This window comes from Phascolarctos cinereus, unplaced genomic scaffold, assembly GCF_003287225.1.
Source record: "Phascolarctos cinereus isolate Bilbo 61053 unplaced genomic scaffold, phaCin_HiC Scaffold_2;HRSCAF=192, whole genome shotgun sequence".
Lineage (NCBI taxonomy): Eukaryota > Metazoa > Chordata > Mammalia > Diprotodontia > Phascolarctidae > Phascolarctos > Phascolarctos cinereus.
In genome coordinates this window covers 363,860-388,771 of record NW_027555625.1, presented here as the reverse complement: position 1 = coordinate 388,771, position 24,912 = coordinate 363,860, and the positions used below count along the sequence as shown (strand labels likewise).

The following is a 24,912-nucleotide window of genomic DNA, read 5'->3' as shown; positions in this document are numbered from 1 at the left end:
ACCCAGGCTGTGCATCATGGTTAAGGTAAAGCTCCAGGAGAGAGGATGGAAGTCGCCCCCACCCACCTGTCTCTGCTGCCCTCTGCCTGGTAATAGACGACATCCCTAAGGCCCTTCGGCCAGGAAATCAACGGGGCAGCATCTGGGAGACCTGGAGGGCGAGGCCTGGCTCAGGACACAGGGCCTCCCCCTGACTCTCCGGGACATTCCAACTTGGGGGATGGAGGGAGGACAGCCAGATGGCCAGGGGCTTTCTCTGCTTCCCACATCATTCATTCTGCATTCTCCATGTTTACCCAAGGAGAAGCCACAAGATTCTGGCTATAAAAAGACAGCCTAAAATCATTAAGCAGCAAACATCAGAGGGCTAATTCTATGGCCAGGAAGACAAGACGACCCAGAGGCCAGAGTCCTGTCAAATCCTGAGGTTAATTAGCAGTGACCCATACCTCAATTCTTGGTTTTTCAACTGCTCTCTGTCCCCAGATCAGCCCTGACTGCCAAGATCCCCAGAAGCTGAGCCCTGTCTGAACTCCAGGGAAGCTTGGCTTCAAAGATGAGTTTGGAAAGAAGGAAGGAGAGGGTGCCTTAGGACTCCCCAACCCCTCACCTCCTGGCAGCCTCCGGGGATGCTCGGTAGCTCCGCCCCCCCAACAACCAGCCCCAGTCACATGGCCACGCCGCTGCCCCCAGGCACCAGGCACATGGAGAAAGGCTCTCATTTCCCAGAACTCTCCCTGGCTGGGCTCAGTGTGCACCAGATTAGACTGTTCTCCAGTACATCATGCTCGTGACTCGGGCTGCCCAGCAGGATCGGCTCAAGTCCACGGCATGGAGGCACAATCCAATAACTATGGCACAGCGAGGCTTAGGAGGAGCTAGGTTAGGATGCGGGGGAGGACTTTTCTTTGGAGAAAATTCACTTCTGGGATTCCATGGACACTCCTCTTGATAAGGCCTTGACATTCACACAGAGTGGATTGCACAGTCATTTGTAAACATTATAAAATTGCATAAACACCATTTATTAAGCTTTCCAATACAGTGAAACACTTTGATGGCCAGAAAGTCCGCTGAGCCAGCAGGACAGCTAGCCGCCTTTGGGATGCCTTCCCTTCATGAACAAGCAGCGTGGACCGTGAGACCTGAGCTAAGGTGCAGCGAGCAGCTTCCACCTCGTGTACCTCCTCCCCACCCGCTGGCCCCGGAGCTGGCCCAAGAAGGGGACTCGTCACGAGCCGTCGACCAAAATCTGGGCCGATCAGCGCGTGTCACACTAAGAGATCATGGCCAAGCGCAGACGCCAGCTGCCACTCGTGACTGCCTGGATGCCACACGCCTGATTTCAAAACTAGAAGGACCTCAGAGGCCACCCAAGGTTAACAAGGCCAAGCACGGATGCCCTGCCACTGTTGGCCACGTTCTTGGGACGGCCTCTGGGCACACAGCCACAGCTCGGACGGGTCACCTCTCCACTCTGTGAAGACACTAAGTCCACCACAGAAAGCCCTGGTGCCCACCCACAGATGGGCACTCAGGCAGCATTAGCTGAGGCTCATGAGAAGGAAGGAGGTGGGCGAAGGGCCAGCACCCTGCCCCCCGCACCAAGCCCACCACAAACATTTAAAATGGAGACGCTGGCCAGAACATTCGTCGGTCACTAACACTCGCAGAAAAGCATAGCCGTCACAGCCCATATAAAAGAGCAAGCAGAAAGGGGGCAGATAGTGGGTCTTTGTGCATCAGGGTTCCCGCCTTCGAAGGCAGGGAGACTGAAGAGGCTAGCGGTCAGTGACCTCCTGGGCCAGACAGGAAGGGAGGAGCAAGAGCGGGACCAGCAGTGAGAGCCACACAAAGACCCACTATCCTTCAAAGCTTTCCCCAGAACCACGAAATTTAAGTTGGACCCCTCTGCCCAGAGCCCCAGGTGGCTAACGTCCGCCCGCGGTGAAGGCCTCTTAGGGGAGGAGCCGAGCGGCCAGGGCAGCTGCCCGGCCTCCACGCTAGAGCCAAACTGGGAGGATAGTGGGTCTCTGAGGAACTTTCACGCTGGAAGACAATAGTGCATCCTAAAAGAAAACAGATGAGGAATAAGTGAGCAGCGCTGTGCAGACACGCGGCAGACTCGCAGCACCCGCACGGGAGTGGAGCTGCCCGGGAGCCCCATCCCCACTCACTTCTCCAGCGCAAACCTGAGGACTTCCTCCAGCCCCACGGCCCAGACTCCTCACTACTGACCCTGTCTGAGCATCCATGTTTACAGGTGGTCTCCCCCATCAGATGGGCTGGGACCCCACCCCCAGGGCCCACACACAGCCAGTGTTCAGGAAGTGCTCACTGACTGTCTGCCTACATAAACGATCAGGCACGCATACAACGAGGGAGAACTGAGAATTCTAGTCACGAAAAACCTAAGGCCACGCTCTCCTGTCTGTGCCATAGAAGGGCGCTGAGCGTCAGAAGTGACCCCAAATGCCTACTCACCGGGGAACCAGTCACAGACGTAACAGGAAGGGGACCGTCCACCATGTGCACGGCTCTCCTTCTCTAAACTTAAGACACAGCCGGCTGAGGGCCAAGGGGGTCAGCACACACCCTGACCCACCTGCCCCATCCCTCTGAGGGGTGTGGCTGGAGCCATTCAGCAAGTGGTCCCACCTGGGATCCTGGGGGTGCCGCTGGCAGCCATCTGGAATGGGGAGGGGGCAGAATCTGCTGCCAAGGACTCAGGAGAGGGAAGCCCAGGGGCTAAGCTACAGACAGGCTGCTGAACACAAGAACCTTGGGGACAGCCATGTCCTCCAAAGATGGGGGCAGGCCCCCAGCTAATTCTACCTATTTCATTTTATGCCTTTAAAAACATGATTTAGGAAGATGCCCCTCCCACAGACTGCCCCATAGAGGTCAGAGTCCTGCTGCACAACCAGGACTGGCCCAGCCCTCTCCCAGCCCACAGGTCATGAAAAGTGAACCACGTGGCCGTGGCCTCACGAGGCAGGGACTGTGAGCCCCACCAGTCACACGGGTCAGCAACAGGATGAAAATTAAATTCAGAGAATCAAGAGCCCAGCGTCCACAGAGCATTGCTCATCTGGGTGGAGACGAGCCCATTTGGGATCGGATGGCCTAGCCATAGCATGGCGACCAGAGTGGCACAAGGTGGGCGGGCTTCTGGGCAGATTCATCCACCGTCAACGGCTGCCTCCCCCCTCCTTCTCCTCCCCTCTGCCTCTCTCTCTCTTCTCCCTGCCCTCTCTTCTACCCTCTCCTCTTTCCCTCCCTCTCTTTCTCTTTCCTCTCTCTACATCCTTCTCTCCTTTACCTTCTCTGCTCTCTCTTCTTCCCTCCCTCCCTCTCTCTCCCTCCTCTCCCCACCTCCTTGTCTCCACCCCCTTCTCTCTTCCTTGCTCTTTCCCTCCCTCCCTTTTTCTTTCCTCTCTCTGTCCTTCTCTCCTCCACCCTCTCTTTCTGTCTGCTTCTTTCTGTTTCTCCTCTCTCTCCTTCCTCTCCCCAACTCCTTCTCTCCCCCTTCTCTCTTTCTCACTTGCTCCCACCCCTCCCCTTTTCTCTTTCCTCTCTCTCTATTCTCTCTCCTCACGTCTCTCTCTCTTCTCCCTCTTTCTCTCTCTACATCCTCTCTCTACCTCTCCTCTCTTTTTGTCTGTCTCTTTGTTTCTCCTCTCTCCTTCCCTCCCTCTCTCTCTCCTTCCTCTCCCCACCTCCTTCTCTCCACCCTCTTTTCTCTCTTTCTTACTTTCTCTCTCCTTCCCTTTTTCTCTTTTCTCTCTCTCTCTACATTCTTCTTTCCTTCACTCTCTCCTCTCTCTTTCTGTCTTTCTGTCTCTCCTCTCTCTTTCTCTCTCCCTCCCTCCCTTCCTCTCATCAGGGATATGGCAGGAGACGCTTGCTAGAAGTCTCAAGGAGGGAGACACACTTTGTCACTGCCTGGGGCCTGACCTTTCGCATTATTCATTCCAGGTCCTGCCTGCACACCCCAAGGACAAGCAACGGGCCCAAAGTGGCCGCATGGGGACACCCAGGGAAGCAAGGCAAGGCTTAGGCAGGGCCTGGGTGCTGCCAAAGGGCCACAGGACGCCTGCTCCCCAGCTACTGTATGGAGGCCAAGCCTGCGTCTGGGCCTGTGACAGACACACAACGTCAAGCGATGAGGCCGAGGGAACAAATGAGCCACAGGCCTGGACGAGACCCCCCACTGCCTCGCCCTCGCACCGGACGGATGCTACTCACACTGTGTGCTTGGGTCCGAGTCTGTGGTCATCTTCACATAGTTGGCAGGGAAGAGGCCGGTCACCCCGCTGATCTCTCCGTGCCACCAGGCGGCATCATCTTTGTTCAAAACAGTGATCAGCTGGCCCTTGGAGAAGTTCAGTTCATCCTCATTGTTGGCGACATAGTCATACATTGCTATGACCTGGCATGCTGTGAGGGAGACACCCAACAGTCAGGGGGTGCGGGCACGGGCGCCTGCCTCCTCCCCCTGCCCGCATTTGGCGACTGCGAGCTCCCAGGAGGCAGGCTCTGGCTTTGCCTTCCCTCCGTTCCTAGCAGGGCCGGGCACACAGCAGGCGCTTCATAAATGCGCACAGACTGACTTGTGCCGAGGTTTTCCTCATGCCGAGTCCAGCCCTCTACCCAGGGCATCATGTGGCTGCTAGTTTTGACCAATGTATTGCACGGCCGTCCACCCATCTCCTCCCACGAGGATCCGGGCAGTTTTTACAGAGATGTGGGAAGGCGATAACTGTGTCTCTGGTGCCTCCCTGCTCTGTGCTCACCGCCATCGCTGCCTCGCCTGGCTCCAGGAGGGCCGGCCCACACGGCCAGGCCGCCCTTGCCCCTCCCCTCCTCCCACGCCCTGGCTCCAGCTGACTGGGCGCCCAGCGGTACCTGGCTGAGAGGCGGGGGTCCCTCTCTCACTACCCGGGCCCAGGACCTTCACGTGACTGGCCGGGAACCATCCCTTCTGGCGTTTTTTCCCTCTGGCCTGCAAAAGGGCTCAGGGTCAGGGGGCCTGACGCCACAGCCAAAGGGGACACAGGGAAACTGCCCAGCTTCTGAGAACTCCCCATTCAGGCCTGGGCAGAGAAGGCTCAGCCTATCACCCGCTATCAGAGGTCCCTCAAAGTGACGTCACAGCAAAGGCCCAACACGCCCTGGGGCACAAGCATCATGGACAGACCACCCCCCAGGTGACTGTGGCATGAGGTCCTCGAGGGAGGGATGGCATCTGAGCCTGGGGGCCAGGGGCCCCAGCCCCATCGGCATCTCTGCCTACCAGGCTCTGCCAGACATCCCTCCCCCACACACCCCACCTCCCATCCCCCTTGCAAGGAAACTTCGATTTTTGTGGTGCACTGGACACTCAACAAAGCAGAAGTCCAGGGGAGGAGCGTGGCTGATTCTCAAAGCTCTCCCGACTGCCTGTGCTGGTCCAAGGCAGCAGGCCAGGTCCTTCCAAGGCTGGGACCCGAGGCAGGGGCCAGCCCACAGTCCACCGTTCTGGGGCATCCTCGGCCCCTCCTGGTTTCACCCCAGGGCAGAGGCCAGGGAAGTGAGGCTCTGCACCTGCTTTCCTGGGGCGATCCTAGATCTTTCTGCTCCCCCTGGTGCCCGTGGCCAAGATCCCCCCACGGGCCCACAAAAGCAGGCAGGGCTTGTGGACCAGGTCCTTCAGCGGTGAAGAGGAGGAGGTCATGGTTACCTGCAGCTCCCCCTGCCACCAGCCACTGGCGTTTTTCTTCAGAATCAGGATTAGCTGCCCGGGGGAGAGGCTGAGCTGTTCCGCCCCCGATGCCATGTAGGCGGAAGTGACCTGGGCGATTTCTGCCAAGACAAACAGAAAGAGAGGGTAAGTGGGGCCAGGCTGGACTCTGGCAGCTTCCTGCCTGCCCCCGCGCCCTCCCCACCTACCTGGCTTTTTGTTCAGGCCCCCAGCTCGGCCAGCGCTTCCCAGAGCCTGGAAAGGAAAGGCAAGAGCTTCTGTCCTGTGACCCCAGACCAGCCTCACTTGTCCTTTCTAACAAACTGAAGGTGGGCCACTGGCCCCAGGGCTGTGCTGCTCCTGATTCACAGAACTCTTGGGCCTAATTCCTGCTGCCCAGCCTGTGGGCCCACGCCCTACTTTTCCCAACCCTCTCCTGGCTGCACTCACAGGTTCACTCCTCCCTTCCTGAAAGCGGCAGACAGGCCCCAGCAGAAAGCACTGAGTGTCCAGTTTCCTGGGCGCTGCCACTGCCCTGCTGCTGGACCAGGGCATACTGCTGGGTCTTCCCACCTGTCTGCTCATCCTCACTGGAGGACCATCTCAGCCGCCCACCCTCTCTCCTTCATCTCCCTCCTGGGCTCTGGACACCCCACCAGCTCCAGATCTACTTCATGGGACTGCTGCCCCCTCCATTTCTTTCCATCTTTTCCTCAAGAACGATATGAGATGTTTGACATTCAAAGCGGCGCTAGGCCTGCGGCAGACGCTCTCGATGGCAATGGGGAGTGTGCTGAGCTCGGCCTGGGCTGCTCCGGATGATACCTCCCTGCTAAGGCTCTCCCCAGGGTCCTGCCCAGCTCCCTGGCCTCAGGCCACAAACAGTCCACCTGGTCTTGTATTTGCCACGTCAGGTTTTTGGCCGGGGGGCATCTCAGCACAGACTGCTGGGAGCCAGCTGTCAGCCTGTCTGTGTTCCAGCAACTCTCTTCAACAGTGCACAGCACAGCAACCAAGAGGGGTCTGCCCCCAACCAAGCACATGGCAGGTGCTTCACAGATTCCTAATCACACAAGGGACTAGTGTTCTGCTGTGAAGGGACGAGTGCCTGGCACACTTCAGGAGTGCAGCTGGCCAAGGTGCGAGCCTCTCTCGGACCCTTCCCCACCATCGCCCCTTCCTGCCTCCCCTTCTAGGGGCCTGAGGCTGTAAAGATGGCTGGCTGACAGGGGACCCAGTGGAATCGCACCTCCCTTGCTCTTTCCACCCGGCCCTCACCAGGGCAGCCTGGGATTCTTCTACTGTGTCCCCACATCTCCATGGAATCTGGGTAGAGTGGAAGCTCTTCAAGGGCAGGGCACGGCTCACGGGCGGGCTCTACCAAGAGGTAACTCATGGCACCACCTCAATGACGCAGCAGCCCCCTGGTGCCCAGACAGCTGATCGTGGGCCCTCTGTCCGGTGGCCTGGCCAAACCAGACTGCAGGCCTCCACCTTCCCCCAGGGCACGGCCCCACCATCCCCGGGTCCCTGCCTGTCTCTACCTCGGGTTCCTTCGCTCGGACATAATTGGATGGGAAGATGCCGGCTCGGTGGCCGATGCTCCCCGTCCACCACTCCCCATCCTTCTGGGTGACCAGTATCTCTTCCCCCTCGGTGAAGGTCAGATCTCCAGGCTCTGAGCTCGAATAAGAGTAGAGGGCCACATACTCTGCCAGGAAGGAAAGGAAATGGTGACTTGGTGACCAACGGACAGGCCCGACCAGCTGGTCACGCAGGTGCTCCTGGGGGGAGTACAGAGCCCTGGGAGCCCCTATGGAGCGGCAGATGGCTCAGCCCAATCTCCCCTTGTGGCCATGGCATCTCCCTGTGTCCAGCCCATCCCCCACGAGTCTGGCCCCACCCCAGGCACTCTTGGCCTGGGAGTCAGGACTTTAATTAACAGTGGTTATCTTGCACCTACTCTGTGCTAGGCACCAGGTTGTTCAAGCATCATCTCACTGATAACAACCCTGGGAGATGGTGCTACTGTGATCCCATTTTACAGGTAAGGAAACTGAGGCAGGATCAGAAGTCAGGTCATCCTGACTCCAGACCTGGTGCTCTAACCACTGAACCGCCTAGCTGCCCTGTATCTATACATCTAGTGGGAGGGGTGTGATGCTAACCCTGCTCCAAAGTCAAACACAAGTCCCTCTAGTTCCAAACCCGGCTTTTCAGCCTTCTCTCAGTTCATCTCCCACCTCGGTGCCTTTGCCCTAAGCCTTACTGCCTCAGCCTCACCCTTTCCTGCTCATGCTCCCCACCACCCCAAACCACTCTGTCTGCAATATCTACCCAGACATCGTGTGCACACGTGCACACACACACACACACACACACACACACACACACACACACACACACACACACACACACACACCTGGGCACACAGCAGGTATTTTATAAATTCCAGAGGTGACGGCTGACTGAAAATCGCAACCTCCTCTCCCCACCTTGTCCAAAGGACTGATGCCCAGTGCGGCTCCCGGAGCACGCACAAATGCGTCCTCCAGAGCCAGACCCTTACCTTCTCCTGGTGCCGGGCCCGTGCTGCTCGGCTTCCGGTTGATGCTGGCATAGATAGCTTCTGGTCTGCAGGTGGAGACAAGACGGAAGGTGGGGCAGTGACTCTAAGCAGGTGGGGGGCTCCCTCCCTCGGTCCTCAGCCTCATGGCTCCATCTCCAGCCATTCCACCGGCGCAGATGCCGTGTGACCGTCCCAGGCCGGTCGCCACAGCCCAAAGGCAGGCAGCGGGGGCTCTGTGCTGGAAGGGCTCCTGCCAGCCACCCCCAGACCTTCCAGATCCCGTGAGCTCTGAGCAATGCAGTGAAGCCCAAGGGGATGTCGGGCCAGGCCCTGACTCAGTCAAGGCGCACGCACATGCTGGCTGTGGGAGCCAGGCCGGGTTTCGCTGCCTGCCTCAGTCTCCTCAGATGTCAAATGAGGATCTTCCCAGGGCAGTGGTGAAGGTCCAGAGAGCTCAAGCACAGGGCTTGGTATACAGGAGGTGTTACCTAAATGCTCGCTAGTATTCCTATAACTGACTCCTTCTGTCACTTTGAGGGTTTGATACACAAACAACTCTGATCAAGGGGCCCCCACAGGCACATCATCAGTCGTCTGCCCGGTCCACTTGTCCTTCTACCCTCCCTCGGGGACTTTTCATCCCACTTCATCTTGACTCAGTGCTGGGCCCACAGTAAGCCCTTCATAAGGGCTCTTTTCCATTCATTAAATGCATTCACTCACTCATTTGTTTGTTCATTCATTCTTTTAGTTATTCACTGATTTTTGTTTATTCATTCACTCATTCATTCATCTGTTCATTTATTCATTCCTTCATTTGCTTATTCATTCACTTGTTCATTCATTTATTCTCAGTCATTCCTTTGCTAATTCACTTGTTTGTTCATTCATTTATTCACTCATTCATTCATTTGTTCATTCATCAGTTCATTCATTTGTTCACTTGTTCATTCATTCATTCACTCAGCCATTTCTTCACTCATTCTTTTATGTATTCACTCATTTCTCCATTCATTCTTTCACTTGTTTATTCATTCCTTTGTTTCCACGGGGTCTGTCTGGCCCTCCATCTCATTCCCAATCTGTCTGTCAGTACTCTCATCTGGCCCCCAGCTTTCTCTGTCTTCAACTGTCTCAAGAACAGCCCCATGACTGCTGCTGAGCCACCATCTCTCAGGCCCCAGACTCTCGTTATCTACGGCCATAGCTCCTGTACCCCTCTCATTACTGCTACTGCTCCTCCATGAAAACCCTGTTCTGAGCTTCCTGCAGCCAACATAGGTCCCCAGTGCACCAGCCAGCACTGCATAAATGTGGGTCAACACTGATTGAGCACCTACTGTGTGCCCAGCACCGGGCTGAATGCCAGTGACACGACAAGTCTATGACTCATTTAAACCTGAGGTATGTGACCACCTAGCTGCAACTGACATGTCCAGGGCACAGACATCTCATGGAGGCGCCAAAGGACACAGAGCCCCGAGTTCAAATCTGCCTTAAAACACTCCTAGCTGGTGACCTTGGCAAATCACTGAACCTGTCTGCCCCAGTGTCGTCCCCTGTAAAATGGGGATCCTAATAGCCCCTAGCTCCCAGGATGGACATGAGGTTCCAGTGAAATGATAACTGCAAAGCACTTAGCACAGTGCCTGCTACACAGTAGGTGCTAAACAAACGTTGACTGTCCCAGGCCTCCCCTTCCTGTGCTCTGCGCTCCAGCTCAACTGGACCCTCCCCATTCCCTCAGAAACAAACCCAACAACCCACAGCTCTCATCCGCACTGCTCCCTCTCACGGGGCTGGTGCCCACTGATCTCAGCAGCTCGGCTCCAATCTCCTCCCTACGCCCCCTCTTCTCTTCCTATGTGCCTCCATACTCTCTTGCACCTATTCCTCAGGATAAACTGCTCCTCATCCTGCATCTTGTGTCAGCTCAGTAAGGTGACCTTGGCTTTTCTAAAGGCATGGCAGGGAAGGCAAGGCAGGGTGCTGGAGTCAGAAAGAGCTGAGTTCAAATCCAGCCTGAGACACTCATTAGCTGTGTGACCCCCTCCATCAGTTTCAGTTGGCTCATCTATAAAGTGGGGATCACCCCTGGCTCCCGGGGTGGCTGTGAGAATGAAATGGGATCCTGAAGCACTGTATCACACTAGCCATCATTATTACTATTAAAAGTGAGATGGGTAAGAAGGCTGAGACTCCAACCCCAGGTCTGGGGGGGAGAGCAAAGCCAGGACCCAAAAAGAAGACTCCAGGGGAACTCGGCACAGCACAGAAGCCTCCAGCCTCTCCACCCACAAGTACTAGGCCCTCTTCAGAGGTAGACACTTCTGCTGGGCTTGGAGAGGGGTCCCAAGAAAGGGCAGGCAGGGCTCCTGTTGGCCTGAGCACGGATACTCACTCTTCCTTCCTGGTTTCTGGCCCCGCGATGATCTTGACATAGGACTTGGGGAACCACCCCCTGCCTCCATGCACTGACCCAAACCACCAGTTCTCCTGCTGCTCCAGAACCGTGATGACATCATGCTTGGAGAAATTCAGGTGGTTCTCCTTCTTGGCCGTCCAAGAACAGAGTGCCTGTGCCTTTAGGTTCTCTACCGTCTGTCCCTGGGGAAGGCAGACCCAAGGGGTCACCCAGCTGTGCAGTGGTGACCCACTGGCCAGTGAAGAGGAGACACTCCCTGCCAGGTGGGGTGTGCGGAGTCTGTTGGCCAGGGGTGATTCAGTGACCAAAACAAGCCCAGCCATACAAGGACCGAAGGGGGGTGGGACAGTTGTGGAGCAAGTCTATTTAGAGTGTCAGTGGATTCTTGTCATGTACAGAAGCAGCACAGCACAGAGGAGAGAGAGCTGACCTCAAAGCCAGAAGACCTGGTTCAAGTCTTGCCTCTAGTGGCTACTGTCTGGGTGACCCGGACAAGTCACTGAGAGGGCAAGCACCTTTACTGCCCCCAGGCAGCTCTGAGACTGTAGGTCAAAGGTGCTGTGTTTCCTCAACTGGCAGCCCCCCGAGGCCAGTGACCTCCCAAGACCTGTTCATCTCCTCTAGAGGTCACTTGGCCTGCTAAGTCTCTGTCAATGCTCAGAACACCGACCACTGAATATCAGAGCTGGAAGGTCTACTCTAACCAACTCATTTTACAGGGGAAGAAACTGAGGCAACCATATCACTACATGGAAAAGGCATCCCAGGTAAATGACTACTTTTGACTGAAGTGTAAACAATGCATTTTGTGCTTAAAACCTACTGAGACAGAACAAAGGCCCAGCCCCCCAGCCCCCCATACCACAAGGCCTGGAGCACCAGTGGCTACGTGGCTCCTGTTCCCAATGGAGCTTCTGGGCCCTGAAACCAGCCTTCCCCCCCCCCCCCAACCCCAGCAGAGCTTGCGCTGCCCCTAGTGATGTCCTAGGATGGGCAAGGAGAAGAGCTGGAGAAGCCCAGAGACAACCAAGGCCCACACACCTGTCCGTGAATGGGAGATGCAGATCCGGGGGACACGGTGCGAGTGAAAGCGGACTTCTTCTGCCAGCTGGCATTAGCAGTGAGGGCAGAGAAGGGTACGTTCTGGTAACTGGTCTCTGCTGGGGCTGTCCTGAAGGATGGGATCTGCGGGGGGAGGGGCACAGGCATACAGCTAAGCCCAGGCCCAGAGGCGGCCGTTATCCCGGCGAGTCAGGGGAGCCCCACCTCCAGACTTACTCAGGAGGAGCCCACGAGATAGTCGACAGAGAAGCCGCAGGCGGCAGCAAGGCCTTCTTGGGGGATGCCAGCTTTTCGCTGGCTGACGCCTTTTCAACATAGTTTCCTGGGAACCAGCCACAGCGGCCTTGAAAACGGCCATAGAGCCAGCCAGGTTCTCCTGTGGTTTTTTCATCCACCTAGAGAGAGAAGGGAGCGACTGGGGTGACGCGCACAACCGTCCTCGGTCCCAGGAACATCACCGAGGAGAGCCTCCGTCGGCAGCCCGGAGGCAGGCCAAGCTGGGTGGGGGACTGCTGTCCCTACCTGCACCATGTCTCCGGCACTGAAGCTCATTTCATCATGACTCCGGGCTTCAAACGCATACAAGGCCTTGTAGTTCACCCAGCTGGCCGGGCTCCTGGGCTCAGAGGCAGCAAGAGCTTCCCCTGGGGGAGAGGACGGCGATCAACCCTCGCTGCCTCTGTCCCCTGGAGGCCGGGTCCTGAGTGCGAGTGGCTGCTGGAAGATCATGGCTTCCCCCCACCCCCGCCCTTACCCCCGTCCTCCGCCTCACGCGGCATGTTCTCAGCGCTCAGCACTTCTTGTCGCATCTTCTCTTCTGTGAGGCGCTTCTGTTTCTCCTCCTCCTCCTTCTTCAGGTTTTCCCGCCAGAGGTTTTCTTTCCCTTGCTTTGCTTTCCTTAAAAGATAAAGAGGATGGCGTGGTCCTCCCTGAGCCGGGTGCCCTGGCCCCGCCACCCCAGACAACAGGATGACAAGAAGCCCTTCAGGACCCAGCCCGCGCGGGGCCCCCTGACTCTCTTCCAAGCAGCCAATGCCAATTCCTTCCCGAGAAGCCCTCCTCACCTCACCCCAGTGGCCAGTGAAGGGCCTCCCTCCCACACATCTCCCCTGGCTCCTCACTCCCCGGGCCCCCGCCTGCTGCCCACAAACACACCTCCCAAGACCCCTCCTGCCAAGGCAGGTAGGCCCTCTCACAGATGACCAGACATGGGGCCGAGGCAGGACGGCTGGGCACCCCTACTGCCTCTTTTCACCTCTCTTTAGAGGGCACCCTCGTCTTGCTGGGAGGACCCGTGACCTGAGCAAGGGCAGGCCCAGGCCAACAGCTTCTCCCTTTGGGAGACAGCGTGAGGCTAAAGAGCTCTGGCATTTCTCCACAGACACGCGGATCCTTCTGGACCCTTTCTGTCCTCACTACTTCTGTAGTGGAAGAAACCGGGGAGGGTTTTGGGAAAGCCTCCCTGAGGGGCCCTTTCTGACCTTCTGACCCCAAGGAAGAAGACACTAGGACCCAACCCTAGGTGGTGCCCAGCTCGACCAGTGCCTAGACATCGCAGTAATTCATGGCCGCTAAGCCATGGCGGCCCTACCAATCTGGCCTGGGCCCTTGGCCTGCCCCCGAGTTAGGCCACAGACCAGGAGACCCTTCCCAGGGCCTGCGCTGGGCCAGGTACTAGGCTGGGTCTTGAGGATCCCACCAGACACAAGTAGGCTTGCCCTTAAGAGCTTCCATGACCGTGCTGTGTACGGTATGCAGCTCAAGGCCCACTGACTGGCCTTCTCAATGTCCAAACAGAAAGAGGGGTTGAAGCAGGGCAGCACCGCCCACGAGGAGTGAACGCTTCTTGGCTTTGGGGCCCATTCAATTCTCAGTCTTGGGAGGGAGGTGTGAGAGGACCTGGCCAACTGCACATTCCAGCCTTTCCTGCGGGAGAGGAGCCCAGGGCCCCCAGTGCTGGTCCAGGGGGAGTACAGGAGCCATGAGCCCAGACAGAGGCCTCTAGTGCCCGGCCAGGGACAGAAGGCCCATGGCCCACCTCACCTAGTAGCCGCCTCCTCCTCCAGTTTCTTCTTCTGGGCCGCCTCGGCCCTCTTCCTTTCGATCTCTCTCAACTTCTCCCGTTTGATCAGATTGAGCTGCTCAAGGGCCAGCTGCTGCGTGTTGTAGTTTTCTCTCAGCTCCTGAGGAACAAGAAGGAAAAGTCAAGAGACTGGAATAGTGTGAACCCGGACCTCCACCACAGTGGTTCCCATCCCATCCCACAGCCGGGCGGCACCTGCAGACAGAGGCTCTTCCTACGGGTGGGAATAAGGGTGGGACTGCCATCATTTTAGCCCCCTGTGCAAGCTAGGAAAGGGGAGAATCTGGGTCCCCAAGAATTCTTTCAGAGCCCGTTTTTAAAAGCTGGAGACCAACTGCCTTCTGGTCGTGTCTTTGGGTGGGAAGTAGGTTGTCAGCGAGCGACCTGGATTTTCACACTGTGCGTATCTGATCACCAATTCACTAAAGGCCTGAATTAAGTGCAGAAGGAGCTTCCTGGAGCCTTGGAATGTCAGCCCTAGAAGGGCCTTTGGAAGACATCCCCTTTCACCCACGGCTGACTGCTAAAGCACCCCTGACAAAGAGTGACAGCGAGCAGGATGGGTGGTCTCAGCTCCTCCACAGCAGACCTTGGTCATCACTCTCAACACAGACAGACACATACACTCTCCCTCCTCAAGACTAAACGTGGCCAGGTTCTAAAATTTCTCCTGGACATTCTCCAGCTTCTGAAGCACCCACTGGTCCACATTCCCTCCCTCCCTGCTCACGCCACTGAAGATGCTTTCTCCAGCCATAATGCTGATCTGGGACAACTGCAAAGTCACCCAATGGTGTTTTCTCAGTCCTGCTCTGACTATGCGGTCTCTCTTATCACCCATCTGCCCTCAGAAAGTCTTATCTAAGCGGCTCCTGACAAGAGTCATCTCCACATTGTATGGACCAACCTCTGCCTGGAGATCCCAGTGTGGGGGAGCCCCTACACTAAAGACACCAAAGAGCAACCTGTCTCTAATAGGGCAGCTAGGGGGCGCCACAGTGCATGCAGCGCTGGGCCTAGAGTCACGAAGACTCATCTTTCCGAGTTCAAATCCGGCCTCAGACACTCACTAGCTGTGTGACCCTGGGCAAGTCACTGTGCCCTGTTTGACTCAGTTTCCTCACCTGTAAAATGAGCTGGAGAAGGGAATGGCAAACCACTACAATGCCTTTGCCAAGAAAAGCCCAAATGGGTCATGAAGAGCCGGATGTGACTCAAAACTAGTAAGCAACCACAACACCTCTAGTGAATCTCAGATCAGTCCTCTGAGGACAAACTCAGCTCGCCTTCCAGGATGCACCCCCAGGCCCTGCCACACCCCCTCCTCTCCATCCTCTCCAGCCCAGCCCTGCTGGTCCTGATTCCTCAGCCCCATGCCAGGTCTCCGCATGACCCCACTGCCCATCCTCATTCCATTGCCCACATTCCCGCTGTCCTTAAGCCCTGCCCCACCCAGACCTATTTCAGCTCCAACCCCTCAGTACTTTCTCAGGCTGTGATCCCCTAACCCAACTTCACTCTCCGACCTCTTCTCCCTCAACCCAAGAAAGAGTTAGTTAGGAAAGGAGGCTGGGGTTAGTTGTTGGAGCCCTGGGTCAAGTGGACAAGGCACCACAGCTGCTGCAGCCACCACGTCTGCCTCTCTCCCACCTGAGACCCCGTCGCTACAATGAAAGCTGCCATCTTCCCGCCCTCCCCGCACCTCTGACGCTCCCTGCTGCTTTTGGTATCTTAGACTTTTACTCCATTATCAGGTGAGTAGAAATTTAGATGAAATTCTGAACAACACAGGTATTGTTTCAGTTGATTTTTATGCTGACTGGTGTCGATTCAGACACATGCTACATCCAATCTCTGAGGAAACCTCCAGCGTCATTAAGGAAGAACGCCAAACAAAAATCAGTAGTGTCTGCCCGAGTAGACAGAGATCAGTGCGCAGAAACAGCCGGAAGAGACAACCAGCAAACTGTCCCAGAGGGGAATGACGACAGAGACAGAATCCGGGGTCAGAGGTCAGTGACAGCCACACAAGAGGGACCCTGGTCAGAAGCTCCTGACAATCACAGCATATTCTGAACCCAAGGCCTCGGGGGACAGAACCTCTGCAGCACATGTTTTGCACAATGATCACATCTTCTTTTCTGCATTTGAGTCTATTTTGAAACCATCTATGAACCCCAGGAGTGTACTCCCAACACAGTGTGCCCAGGACCGCTAACACAGTCTGACTTGGCTTATGCTTGGACTAGGGATAAATGTGTTCCTCTTGTTCGGGAAAAAGGAGAGGAACGGACAAAGGAGGACTGCCTTTTCTCATGCTTTTCCAAGCGAGAGAGAACACAGTGAGTCTGGATGTGTTCCAGAACAAAGGAGCCCGGCAGCTAACAGGTGAAAGAGGCACAAAGAACTGGCAAACTTGGACCCCCACTTGTGCACAGACAGAAGGTTCCAGCAGACTGCCCAGGAAGAGCCTCCGCCAGCTTCAGGCACACACGTGTCTTTCCAGACATGGGGATTCATCGATTCCAAACAGCTTAAATAGTTGGTATTAGACGTGCATCCTGGAAAACTGCAGAGAATTCCATCAAGGCCCTGATCCCACTGATGCTGCCCTTGGACAGCACATTCAAGATGTAACAATAAGTCCACCAGAGAGTTCCTTTCAAAAACTAGTACTCAGATGTGACCCTGATAACCTCAGCCGGGACAGCCAGGCCTGTCACTCAAATCCTCCGCTCCTCCCTGTGGACCAGGCCATCAATCAGTAACCTAAGTGCCTGGTCCCTGCCCTCCCCTGGAGGAGCTTGGCAGGGATTTTCTGCACCTCTAAGTTTCCCACCTGGTCTATATCTCCATGCCTTCCTATTAAATACAACTGTCTGGAGTCACCCTGGTCTTGAAGTTCCTGCAGGAGCTTAGTATGATCAAGTACCCATCCCTGGGATAAGCTTCAGAAGCCTCTTACTGACCACTGGAGACATCTGACTCCCACTGGCCTGATGCCCCATCTAGCTTCCTTCCCTCCCCTTCTATCCTCAGGGTCAGTAGGCCGACCCGCTGAGAGCTGCCCAACTTTGCTTGGGGGCTCCCTGTCTGGCGGGCCTTCCCCTGTCTGGTTCCCTTGCTGCGAGAATGCCAATACAGCCCCATGGGAGAGGGGAATCTTTGATCTTCCCCCAGGCTTCGGGAACATCCTGGAGAATGCCTGGAAGGTGCTACGTGCCATGGCTGATGGCTGCTCTGTGGTCCTCTGTGATCCCCGCCCCTTTCAGGCTAGCCAGTCTGCAGCCTGGCCTGCTGGAGGGGCCCAAGACCCCTCAGAAATGAAACCAAGTTGGACCATTGTGGGGCAGGTTAGACCAAGTCTGGGAGAGGCCTTCTCCACTCTCCTCGCTGACCCTGGCAGTTGGGCCCTCATCTGGCGAAAGCTGGCAAGCATCAGCAGGACCCTGCATTCCTGGATGGAGCACAGAAGCCTCGCGCCTGGAAGAAGGCGTCTTCCATGATTTGGATTGATGCCAGACCAGAGGTTTGTGATAGGACACAGACACCAAGGGCTCAGGGACTGCAGCACGGGCCCCTTGGATGAACCACATGCATGCGTGCGCGCGTGCGCGCGCACACACACAACACACGTGCACACACACACACACACACACACACACACACGTGCACACATACACATGCACAGACGCGGGCAGCATTTTGGTGGAGACACAGTGGGCTCCCACTGATCAGGAAATGATACATTACTATAAATTCAGAAGAAACAAGGAAACACAAAGCACAGAGAAGCCCATGTTGGGGAACTAAGCTGATCCACCAGGACTCCCGCTCCCTCCTCTGGGCAGGCGCTGGGGCAGCTGTTTATGCTCCACGGATTTTCAGTTGCTGGGGCGGGCTACGTGGGGGGCACAGACCCAGAAATGCTCATATCGTTGAGCCAGCATCCGCCGCAGGGGTCCCCTCATGCCCGCTCCCACAGCTGCCCCCTTGCCCTCGGGACTGCTCGCAAGAGCCTCCTGGCTGGTCTTCCTGCATGCGAGCACTCCCCCTCCCATCTGCCATCCACACAGCTGTGGTGGAGACGGGTCCGAGTCCCGGGAGGGCTCCTGCTGACCAGCCCAGCTCCCAACCTACACACAGCCCTGAGCCTCTGCCTCTATGCAAGTTGGAAGGCATCCTTTGTCACACCCCCCAACAAGCTCCTTCACAATGCAGTTCAGGGCACCTCCAAACAGACCCCCTTAGGCAACTCTCTCTCTTTGGACTGATTTTAGCAGACGTGTGGTTCCCCCTACACAACATAAGCTCTTCCAAGGCAGGTACAGTTTTAACTGTCAGCACATCCCCAGCCACAAAACCAATGACAGACCTGTTTTACTTATCAGCAGGGGGAGCAACATGACCAGGAAGTGAGCAGAGCTCTGAAGGAGGGAGGGTCAGACGAGAGAGTGGAGCTGAGAGATGCACCAGGAGGCCACAGGATGGGGAGAGGAGGAAAGAGGAGCAGAGCAATGGAAAGGGACACCAGCATGTCAAATGTGGCAGAGGAGCCAGGACATGGAGAAGCCAGCGCTTTCACCGGGCACTGGGCTCAGTGACCTCGGGTGGTTGACTAGCCCTGGCCCACAGAAGGTGCTTCCTCCCCCCATCCCCTAAGAGGCAGCAGACAGAAGGACAGAACTACAAGGAGGCCTGGGTAGCCCAGGGCTGGCAAGGGCTTGAGAGATGCTGACCTCTGCCCCACCTTTTACTGACAGGTAAGCCAATGGCTCTTCCCCTCGAGGGGTTTCTGTTTGACCGGCACACGTGTGACCTGCTAAGTGTACAGGACTAGGGAGGAAGGAGGACACACTCGCCCGCCATGGGCCTGCCCAGCAGTCAACCGCACTTCTCTCCCCTGGCCACCGTCTGCCTCGGCCCCTGGGAAGCCTCAATCCAAACGCTCCTCATCAGAACAGAAGTCCCTCGGAGGCAGGGACCGCCTCTCACTTGGCACTCATTAACTAAAAACCACAGTTTAGGGAGAGGCTGACTAGCAGAAGGGCCCTGGAACAGAGAAGAGGGGGGAGGGAAGAGGACATTCAGGCCTGGCAGAGAGCTGGGGTGCAGGGCCAGGGGCAGAGGCAGGAGAGAGGCTGTCAACAGGAAGGGGAAAGGAGCCGAAGCCTCCTGCCAGGACAGGGCAGCCCCGAACCCCATGTCTTTGTCTTACCTGACAAACCAAACACTCTGCCCCTGGAGACCTGGTTCCCAGACCCCGCTTTCCGCTCAAACACTGACTCGCCCCCGACACCAGCTCCCATGAGCGTGGGCTCAGCCCATTCCCTTCTCAACCCCCCACGAGGCGGGGAGCCGGGAGCAGTGGAGGGTTTGGCCTCCTGAAGAGAAAGGGAGCCAGAGGGCCATGTGTCTAGCTTCGGGGCACGGCCGGTCAGAGAGCAGAAGGCTAGGAAAGCGAGCAGAAAGAAAAAAGGTCCCCATGGCTTGTGCGGCAGGGGAAGGCAGAGAGAGCCGAGACGTCACTCCCGGAAAGCGAGCCCGAGGTGGGAGAGTAACCTTAAGTAAGAGGAAGAGGTGGTGGAGACAGCTGAGCAGGGAGAAAAGGCACCGCAGCATAGAGTCATCCACAGTCACACACTGAAAGATAAGGCAGACAAAAAGTGCAATTAACCCGGCACGGCCCAGCGCGGCACGTTGGGCCCGATCCTCCCACGCTCCTCCAGCCACTTGCCGGCGGGCAGCTATCAGACAAGTGGGCTCCGGGCTCCTCCGCCACACGATGGAGCCAGGGCTACCCCCTACTTTGGGGAGCACGAACATGGCAGCCAGCCTCTGACTGCACGGGCCCTGTGCTCCAGGCTCGGCTCATGCAGAGAAGGCCAGGGCCACAGGCCACCACTACTCAGTCACACGGGGCTCCAGGGCCGCGATCACTGAAATCCACCCGGCACAAAGGCGGGGCTTGTCACAGCTGCCCCAGTGCTTTTTTCCCTTCACCCTGGCCAGCCTCAGCTGAGCTGGGGGGCCGAGGTCCTGCTCCAAAGGCCTCTGTAAACCGAACCTGAGACCGCCAGCACCAAGGGGGTGAAGACGATGAGCCCGACCTGAGCATGCAGAGCCAGCCCTGAGGGCCTGGAGCCCCTTGAGGGGCTTACCTTCAGCTCATTGTTGAAGGTGTCCATCTCAGACAGCTTGGCAGCCGTCTCTCTCTCCAGAGTGTCCAGCTGCTCCTTCAGCCTTTGGCAGAGACTCTCCTTCTCCAGGGACTTCTTGTGAACAGCGTCAATTCCCAGATCTGAAATGCACACGTACCTGTGTGGAATCACTAGCGGTGGGGGCCCCACGAGCCTGTGGCGCTCAAGTGGGGCCCTGACGAGGGAGAGCGGGGAGCCGCCGGGGTCATCCCCATTAAAAGTGCTGGGCCTCAGTGCAAATCTGGCCTCGGATGCTTCCTAGCTGGGGGCCCTGAGTGAGTCATCAGACCTCTGCCTGCCTCAGTTCCCTCATACAAAAATGAGGTGTGATAGCAGCAGCTTATTTGTATGGGCCTAGCACAGTGCCTGGCATACAGAGGGTGTGGGCCCTGGATGGCAGCCGGCAGGCGGGACCTGGCTCTGCTGCCATCTGAGGCGCAGGAAGGAAACGCAGGCAGGGCCCAAGAGGGACCTTCTCTGACGCTGGTCAAGGGGCAGCTAGGTGGTGCAGGGGATAAAGCACTGGCCTGGGGAGTCAGGAAGACCAACCCCAGACACTCGCTCTCTGTGTGACTCTGGGTGAGTCGCTCAACACCGAGTGCCTCCAAAACACAAAAACCCCAAAACGTTTATTAAGCACCTACTATGTGCCACACACTGTGCAAAGTGATAGGGAGACAAAAAGAGGTCAAAGAGAGGCCACAAGACAGGACAAACCCGGGGTCATGCAGAGCTCCTGCAAGCCCAGCTTGCTGGGGCCAGCTCTGGAGTTCTGAGTAGCCTGCATGCATGGCCATGGAAGTCAACAGTAATGTTAACTGGAAGTTCTGCAGTGCCCTAAGGTCAGCAAAGCACTTTCCACATATCATCTCGTCAATCCTATGAGGCTGGAGCTAGTCTCACCCCTTTTTCCAAAAAGGGGAGAAAACTGAGGCCCAGAGAAGTTTACTGATTCATCCAGGACCACACAGCTAGTGAGCATTTAAAGTGGGACTAGAACTTGGGCCTTTCTTCCTGTCCTCCTCCCTCCCTCCTTGAGAGCATCACAGAAAGGAGCCAATGGTTGGGGGAGGAGAGACAGGAGGGAGGGGGAGGGGGCAAAAGAGAGAGAAGGGAGGGGGAGGGGAAGGGGGAGGAGGAGAGAGAGAGGAGGGAGGGACAGGAAGAGGGGCCCTTCCCAGAGGAATGACACGTGGGCCTAGGCAGAAGGAGCACAACATCCAGAATACTCAGAGGCCTCCTGCTCCTCCTAGATGCCAGACATGGATATAGGCAGCATAGGACCAAATCCCAGTGGCCTTCCAAAATAGAAGAGAGAATGGACAATTTCCACCCTGTACAATTTAGGATTTGCCTAAACAAAACCAATACAGCTCAAGCCAGAAGGGAAAGTGAGCTAGGAAAAATGTGCCCTGCCCTCTCTGACAATGATCAGATCAATGATATTCTATTCACATTTATGAGCCTAAAAGCCATCGGCCAACTGACAAATGACCAGAGGACACAAACTGGACGTTCGGCTACAATTCATTCACTGATAATTGGGGAAATACAAATGAAAGTAATTCAGAGGCGCCCAGCAGACTTGGAAAGACCATAAATTCCACGGGCACTCAATACCTTGGTCTCAAGCCTCCCAATGGTCCTCCTGCTCTCGGGCCCATGCCCCTAAGAAAGTCAAGAAAGAGCCTGAGGACATGTGTGTGCACAAAATGCCCCTGTTGCTCATCCATCGGAACCTGGACTAGGGACTGCACAGACCCCCAGCTATGAAGAGTCCTCGCCCCAAGCACCCCCTTGGCTGGGTGGACAGCTACAGTCATGGGCACAGTCCACAAGGGCATCACTGTGCCGGTTCACCTGCATTTTATGAGGGCTTGGCTTTACTTTTTTCATTGGGAGGGTGTGGGGAGGGCTGGAAGGAAAAGCAGAGAGGCTGAGTGAGCAAGGCCTGGGGCTGAGGGCTCAGACACAGCCTGGAAGAGCTGCCTCCAGGGGCATGGCTGGAGAGGCCAGCACAGGGCCAAGGGGGTGGCATCAGGGCCTTGGGGAAGGCCAGGCAGGAAACTCACGGGCTGAGCTGTCCGGCTGCAGATGCTGAACCCTGTCCTGTAACCGCTGCTTCTCTGGCACCAAACAGACGAGCTGGTTCTGAGATTCCTTGTGAAAAAAGCAAACAACCGTATTTCCAAACTGGGGGCCACTTAGCTCAAGCAGAGGCAGGAATGAAGCCAGAGAGAGTGGTGCTGCTGGCCTGGCTCGGGGGGCCCTCCCTCCACACCGCCAAGTCACCTGGAGCTGCTGCTGAAGCTGCGTGATCTCCAGGACCCCCAGGTCACACTGCTTGTCCAGGACTTCCAGCTCACTCTTCCGACTCTGTTTTCTCTGCCGCACGTCCTCGAGCCTCCCTGAGAGTTGCTGATGTTTGCCATTCTGTCCAAAGGCCAAGAGAGCCAATGGTTAGGGCAGGAAAATCGTCCTAGGAACCTTCCCCAGAAGAAAAGAGCATTGTGCAGCTAAAGGGGGAAACTCCAGTGACAGACCTGACTGATGTCAGGCAGGCAGATGACAGGCACTTATTAAGCACCAACTGTTGCACTAAGTGCTGGGGCTATGAAGAAAGGTCAAAGACAGTCCTTGCCCTTGAGGAGCTCTTGGTCTAAAGGGGGAGACATCGCGCCAACACCGGGTACAAACACACAGAGACTGTCAGCTAGAGGTGAGGATCAGGTGGGACCTCAAAGAAGCCATGGGAACCTCTTCCTCATCTCTGTCACCCAGGACAAAGCGGCCTCTCTTCTGACTAAGGCTGACCCCTCTGCCCACACAAGAGACCCCTGCCATCTGGCCTCCTCCAGCAAGTAACACCCCCCCCGCCATCCCGCCTCCTCCAGCAGGTCGCACCCCCCCACCATCCCACCTCCTCCAGCAGGCCACCCCCCCCGCCATCGCGCCTCCTCCAGCAGGTCACCTCCTCTGCCATTCCGCTCTCTCACTTATCTTTAGTCTCTCCTCTCCTGCCCAGGTCTCCTCCATCCTGAAAAACCCTCCCTTTTCTCTTCTACTCCCGCTATCATCTTCTTTCTCTTCTGCTCTCTGTAGCTAAACTCACCAAAAGGCCTTCCACACCAGGAGATTCTGCTCTCTTTTTCCTCACTTTCTCATTAACCCCTCACCATCCAACCTCCCACCTCATCCTTCCACCAAGACTGCTCTCTCCAAAGTGACCAGACAGACCCAGCGGCCTCTTCTCAGTCCTCCTGTTCCCTGGCCTCTGTCTCTGCAGCCACAGACCCTGCTAGCCACTGTCTTCTCTCCAGGTTTTCAGGACACACACCCTCTCTCCTGGTTCTCCTCCTCCCTCTACGGCCGCTCCTCCTCTGTGCTCTCTGTGCCTCTGTGCTCTCTCCTGTATGTGCTCTCTAGCTGCGGGCGTCCTTCAGCTCCTGTCCTGGGTCCTGTCCTGGCCCCTTCTCTTCTCCCTCTAGACCACTTCCCTTGGTGATCTCATCAATTTCTACGCCTTTAATGGCCATCTCTGTGCTGATGATTCTCAGATCTACCTGTCCTGCCCCCGGCTCTCTGCTGACTTCCAATCTCTCACCTCCAACTGCCTTTCACATGTTTCCAACCGCACACGCTTAACGTGTCCAACGCAGAGCTCACGCTCTTTCCTCCAACCCAGCCCTTGCGACCTTCCCTGTGACTGCACAAGGTGACTCCCAGTCCCTGAGGCTCCTAAGCTAGAGATCCATGACTGTTCACACTCTCCTCGCTCATATCCAATACGGCGCCAAGGCCCGTTTGTTTCACCAGCGCAGCATCTCCTCAATATGCTCCCTTTTCCCTCTGGTACCGCCACCCTGCTCTACTCCCTTATCACCTCATGCCCAGACGACTGCTTGAGTCTCCCCCCGGCCAATCATGCCACACACACTCCACCCCCATCTACTCCGTAAACTCCAGGGGCTCCCTATGGCCTCCAGGAGCAAATACACAAAGCTCTCTTGTACTCTCAGAGCCCTTCATCACCCGCCCCCTCCTGCCTTCCCAGTCTTCTTACACCCCCTCTCCCCATGATGTAGCCCCCCACCTGGCTGCTCCTCAAAAAAGAGCCTCCATCTCCGGGGTCTGGGCATTCTCCCTGGCTCTGCCCACTGACCTCTCTGACTTCCTTTTGATCTAATCTCCTACCTCCTACAGGAAGGCTTCCTCCAGCCCTCTTAAATCCAGCACCTTCCCATAGAAAGCCTGAGTTATAATGTATTTATTGACCTGCTGTCCCCCCATTAGACTGTAAGCTCCTTGAGGGCAGGGAGTGCCTTCAGCTTTTGCATTCCCAGTCCTTCACCCAGGGCCTGGCACATGGTAGGTGCTTAATAAATATTTCTTGACTGAGGAAGGGGAATGTTCTGGCTTGAGGGTCAGCCCACGAAAATGCCTGGAGCTGGGAGCTGGAATGTCGCCATGTGAAGGCTGGAAGAAGGCTTGTTTTGGAGCTCCCCAGACTGCACCGCAAACATGGCCTGACCCTTTGCCACTTTCCCCCACTACCCCTGAGCCTGCCCCCGGGGCCACACTAAACAGAGCAAGGCTCTCCTCCGATAGTGGAAGACAGCTCTCTTGCCATGTTAAATGTCCTCTCACTCAGTTCCTTCACCCTATCCTGGCATGTAACAAAAAAGGCATCAGTGAAAAGTAAAGGAGAAGCTCAGATGCCACAAAATTCCTGACCCTGAATCTCTGTCATGCTGCACTTGGGGGCCTCCCACCAAGGGACCTGCTCACACTCCCCCAGGCGCAAGGAGATCTTGTCACCTGAAGCACCAGCTGCAGGCCTTGGAGGTCTCT

At 56.5% G+C, this 24,912-nt stretch overlaps 1 protein-coding gene and 1 pseudogene across 1 annotated transcript in view; one reads left to right on the top strand and one right to left on the bottom strand.

The window, feature by feature from the left end:
- ITSN2 (intersectin 2) overlaps positions 1 to 24,912 on the bottom strand; it is a 92,238-nt gene that overhangs the window by 26,078 nt on the left and 41,248 nt on the right. The window contains exons 14-28 of the mRNA XM_078149207.1: positions 22,354 to 22,494; positions 22,134 to 22,221; positions 20,023 to 20,162; positions 13,822 to 13,961; positions 12,533 to 12,675; positions 12,301 to 12,422; positions 12,010 to 12,173; positions 11,758 to 11,929; positions 10,693 to 10,898; positions 8,292 to 8,356; positions 7,267 to 7,433; positions 5,932 to 5,977; positions 5,723 to 5,844; positions 4,909 to 5,005; positions 4,249 to 4,440 (exon numbers count right to left, since the gene is read on the bottom strand). Of these exons, the coding sequence (XP_078005333.1) occupies positions 4,249 to 4,440; positions 4,909 to 5,005; positions 5,723 to 5,844; positions 5,932 to 5,977; positions 7,267 to 7,433; positions 8,292 to 8,356; positions 10,693 to 10,898; positions 11,758 to 11,929; positions 12,010 to 12,173; positions 12,301 to 12,422; positions 12,533 to 12,675; positions 13,822 to 13,961; positions 20,023 to 20,162; positions 22,134 to 22,221; positions 22,354 to 22,494 (2,005 nt within the window). The remainder of the gene's footprint in view (positions 1 to 4,248; positions 4,441 to 4,908; positions 5,006 to 5,722; positions 5,845 to 5,931; positions 5,978 to 7,266; positions 7,434 to 8,291; positions 8,357 to 10,692; positions 10,899 to 11,757; positions 11,930 to 12,009; positions 12,174 to 12,300; positions 12,423 to 12,532; positions 12,676 to 13,821; positions 13,962 to 20,022; positions 20,163 to 22,133; positions 22,222 to 22,353; positions 22,495 to 24,912) is intronic.
- Positions 15,156 to 16,629, top strand: LOC144455952 (endoplasmic reticulum resident protein 44-like; annotated as a pseudogene).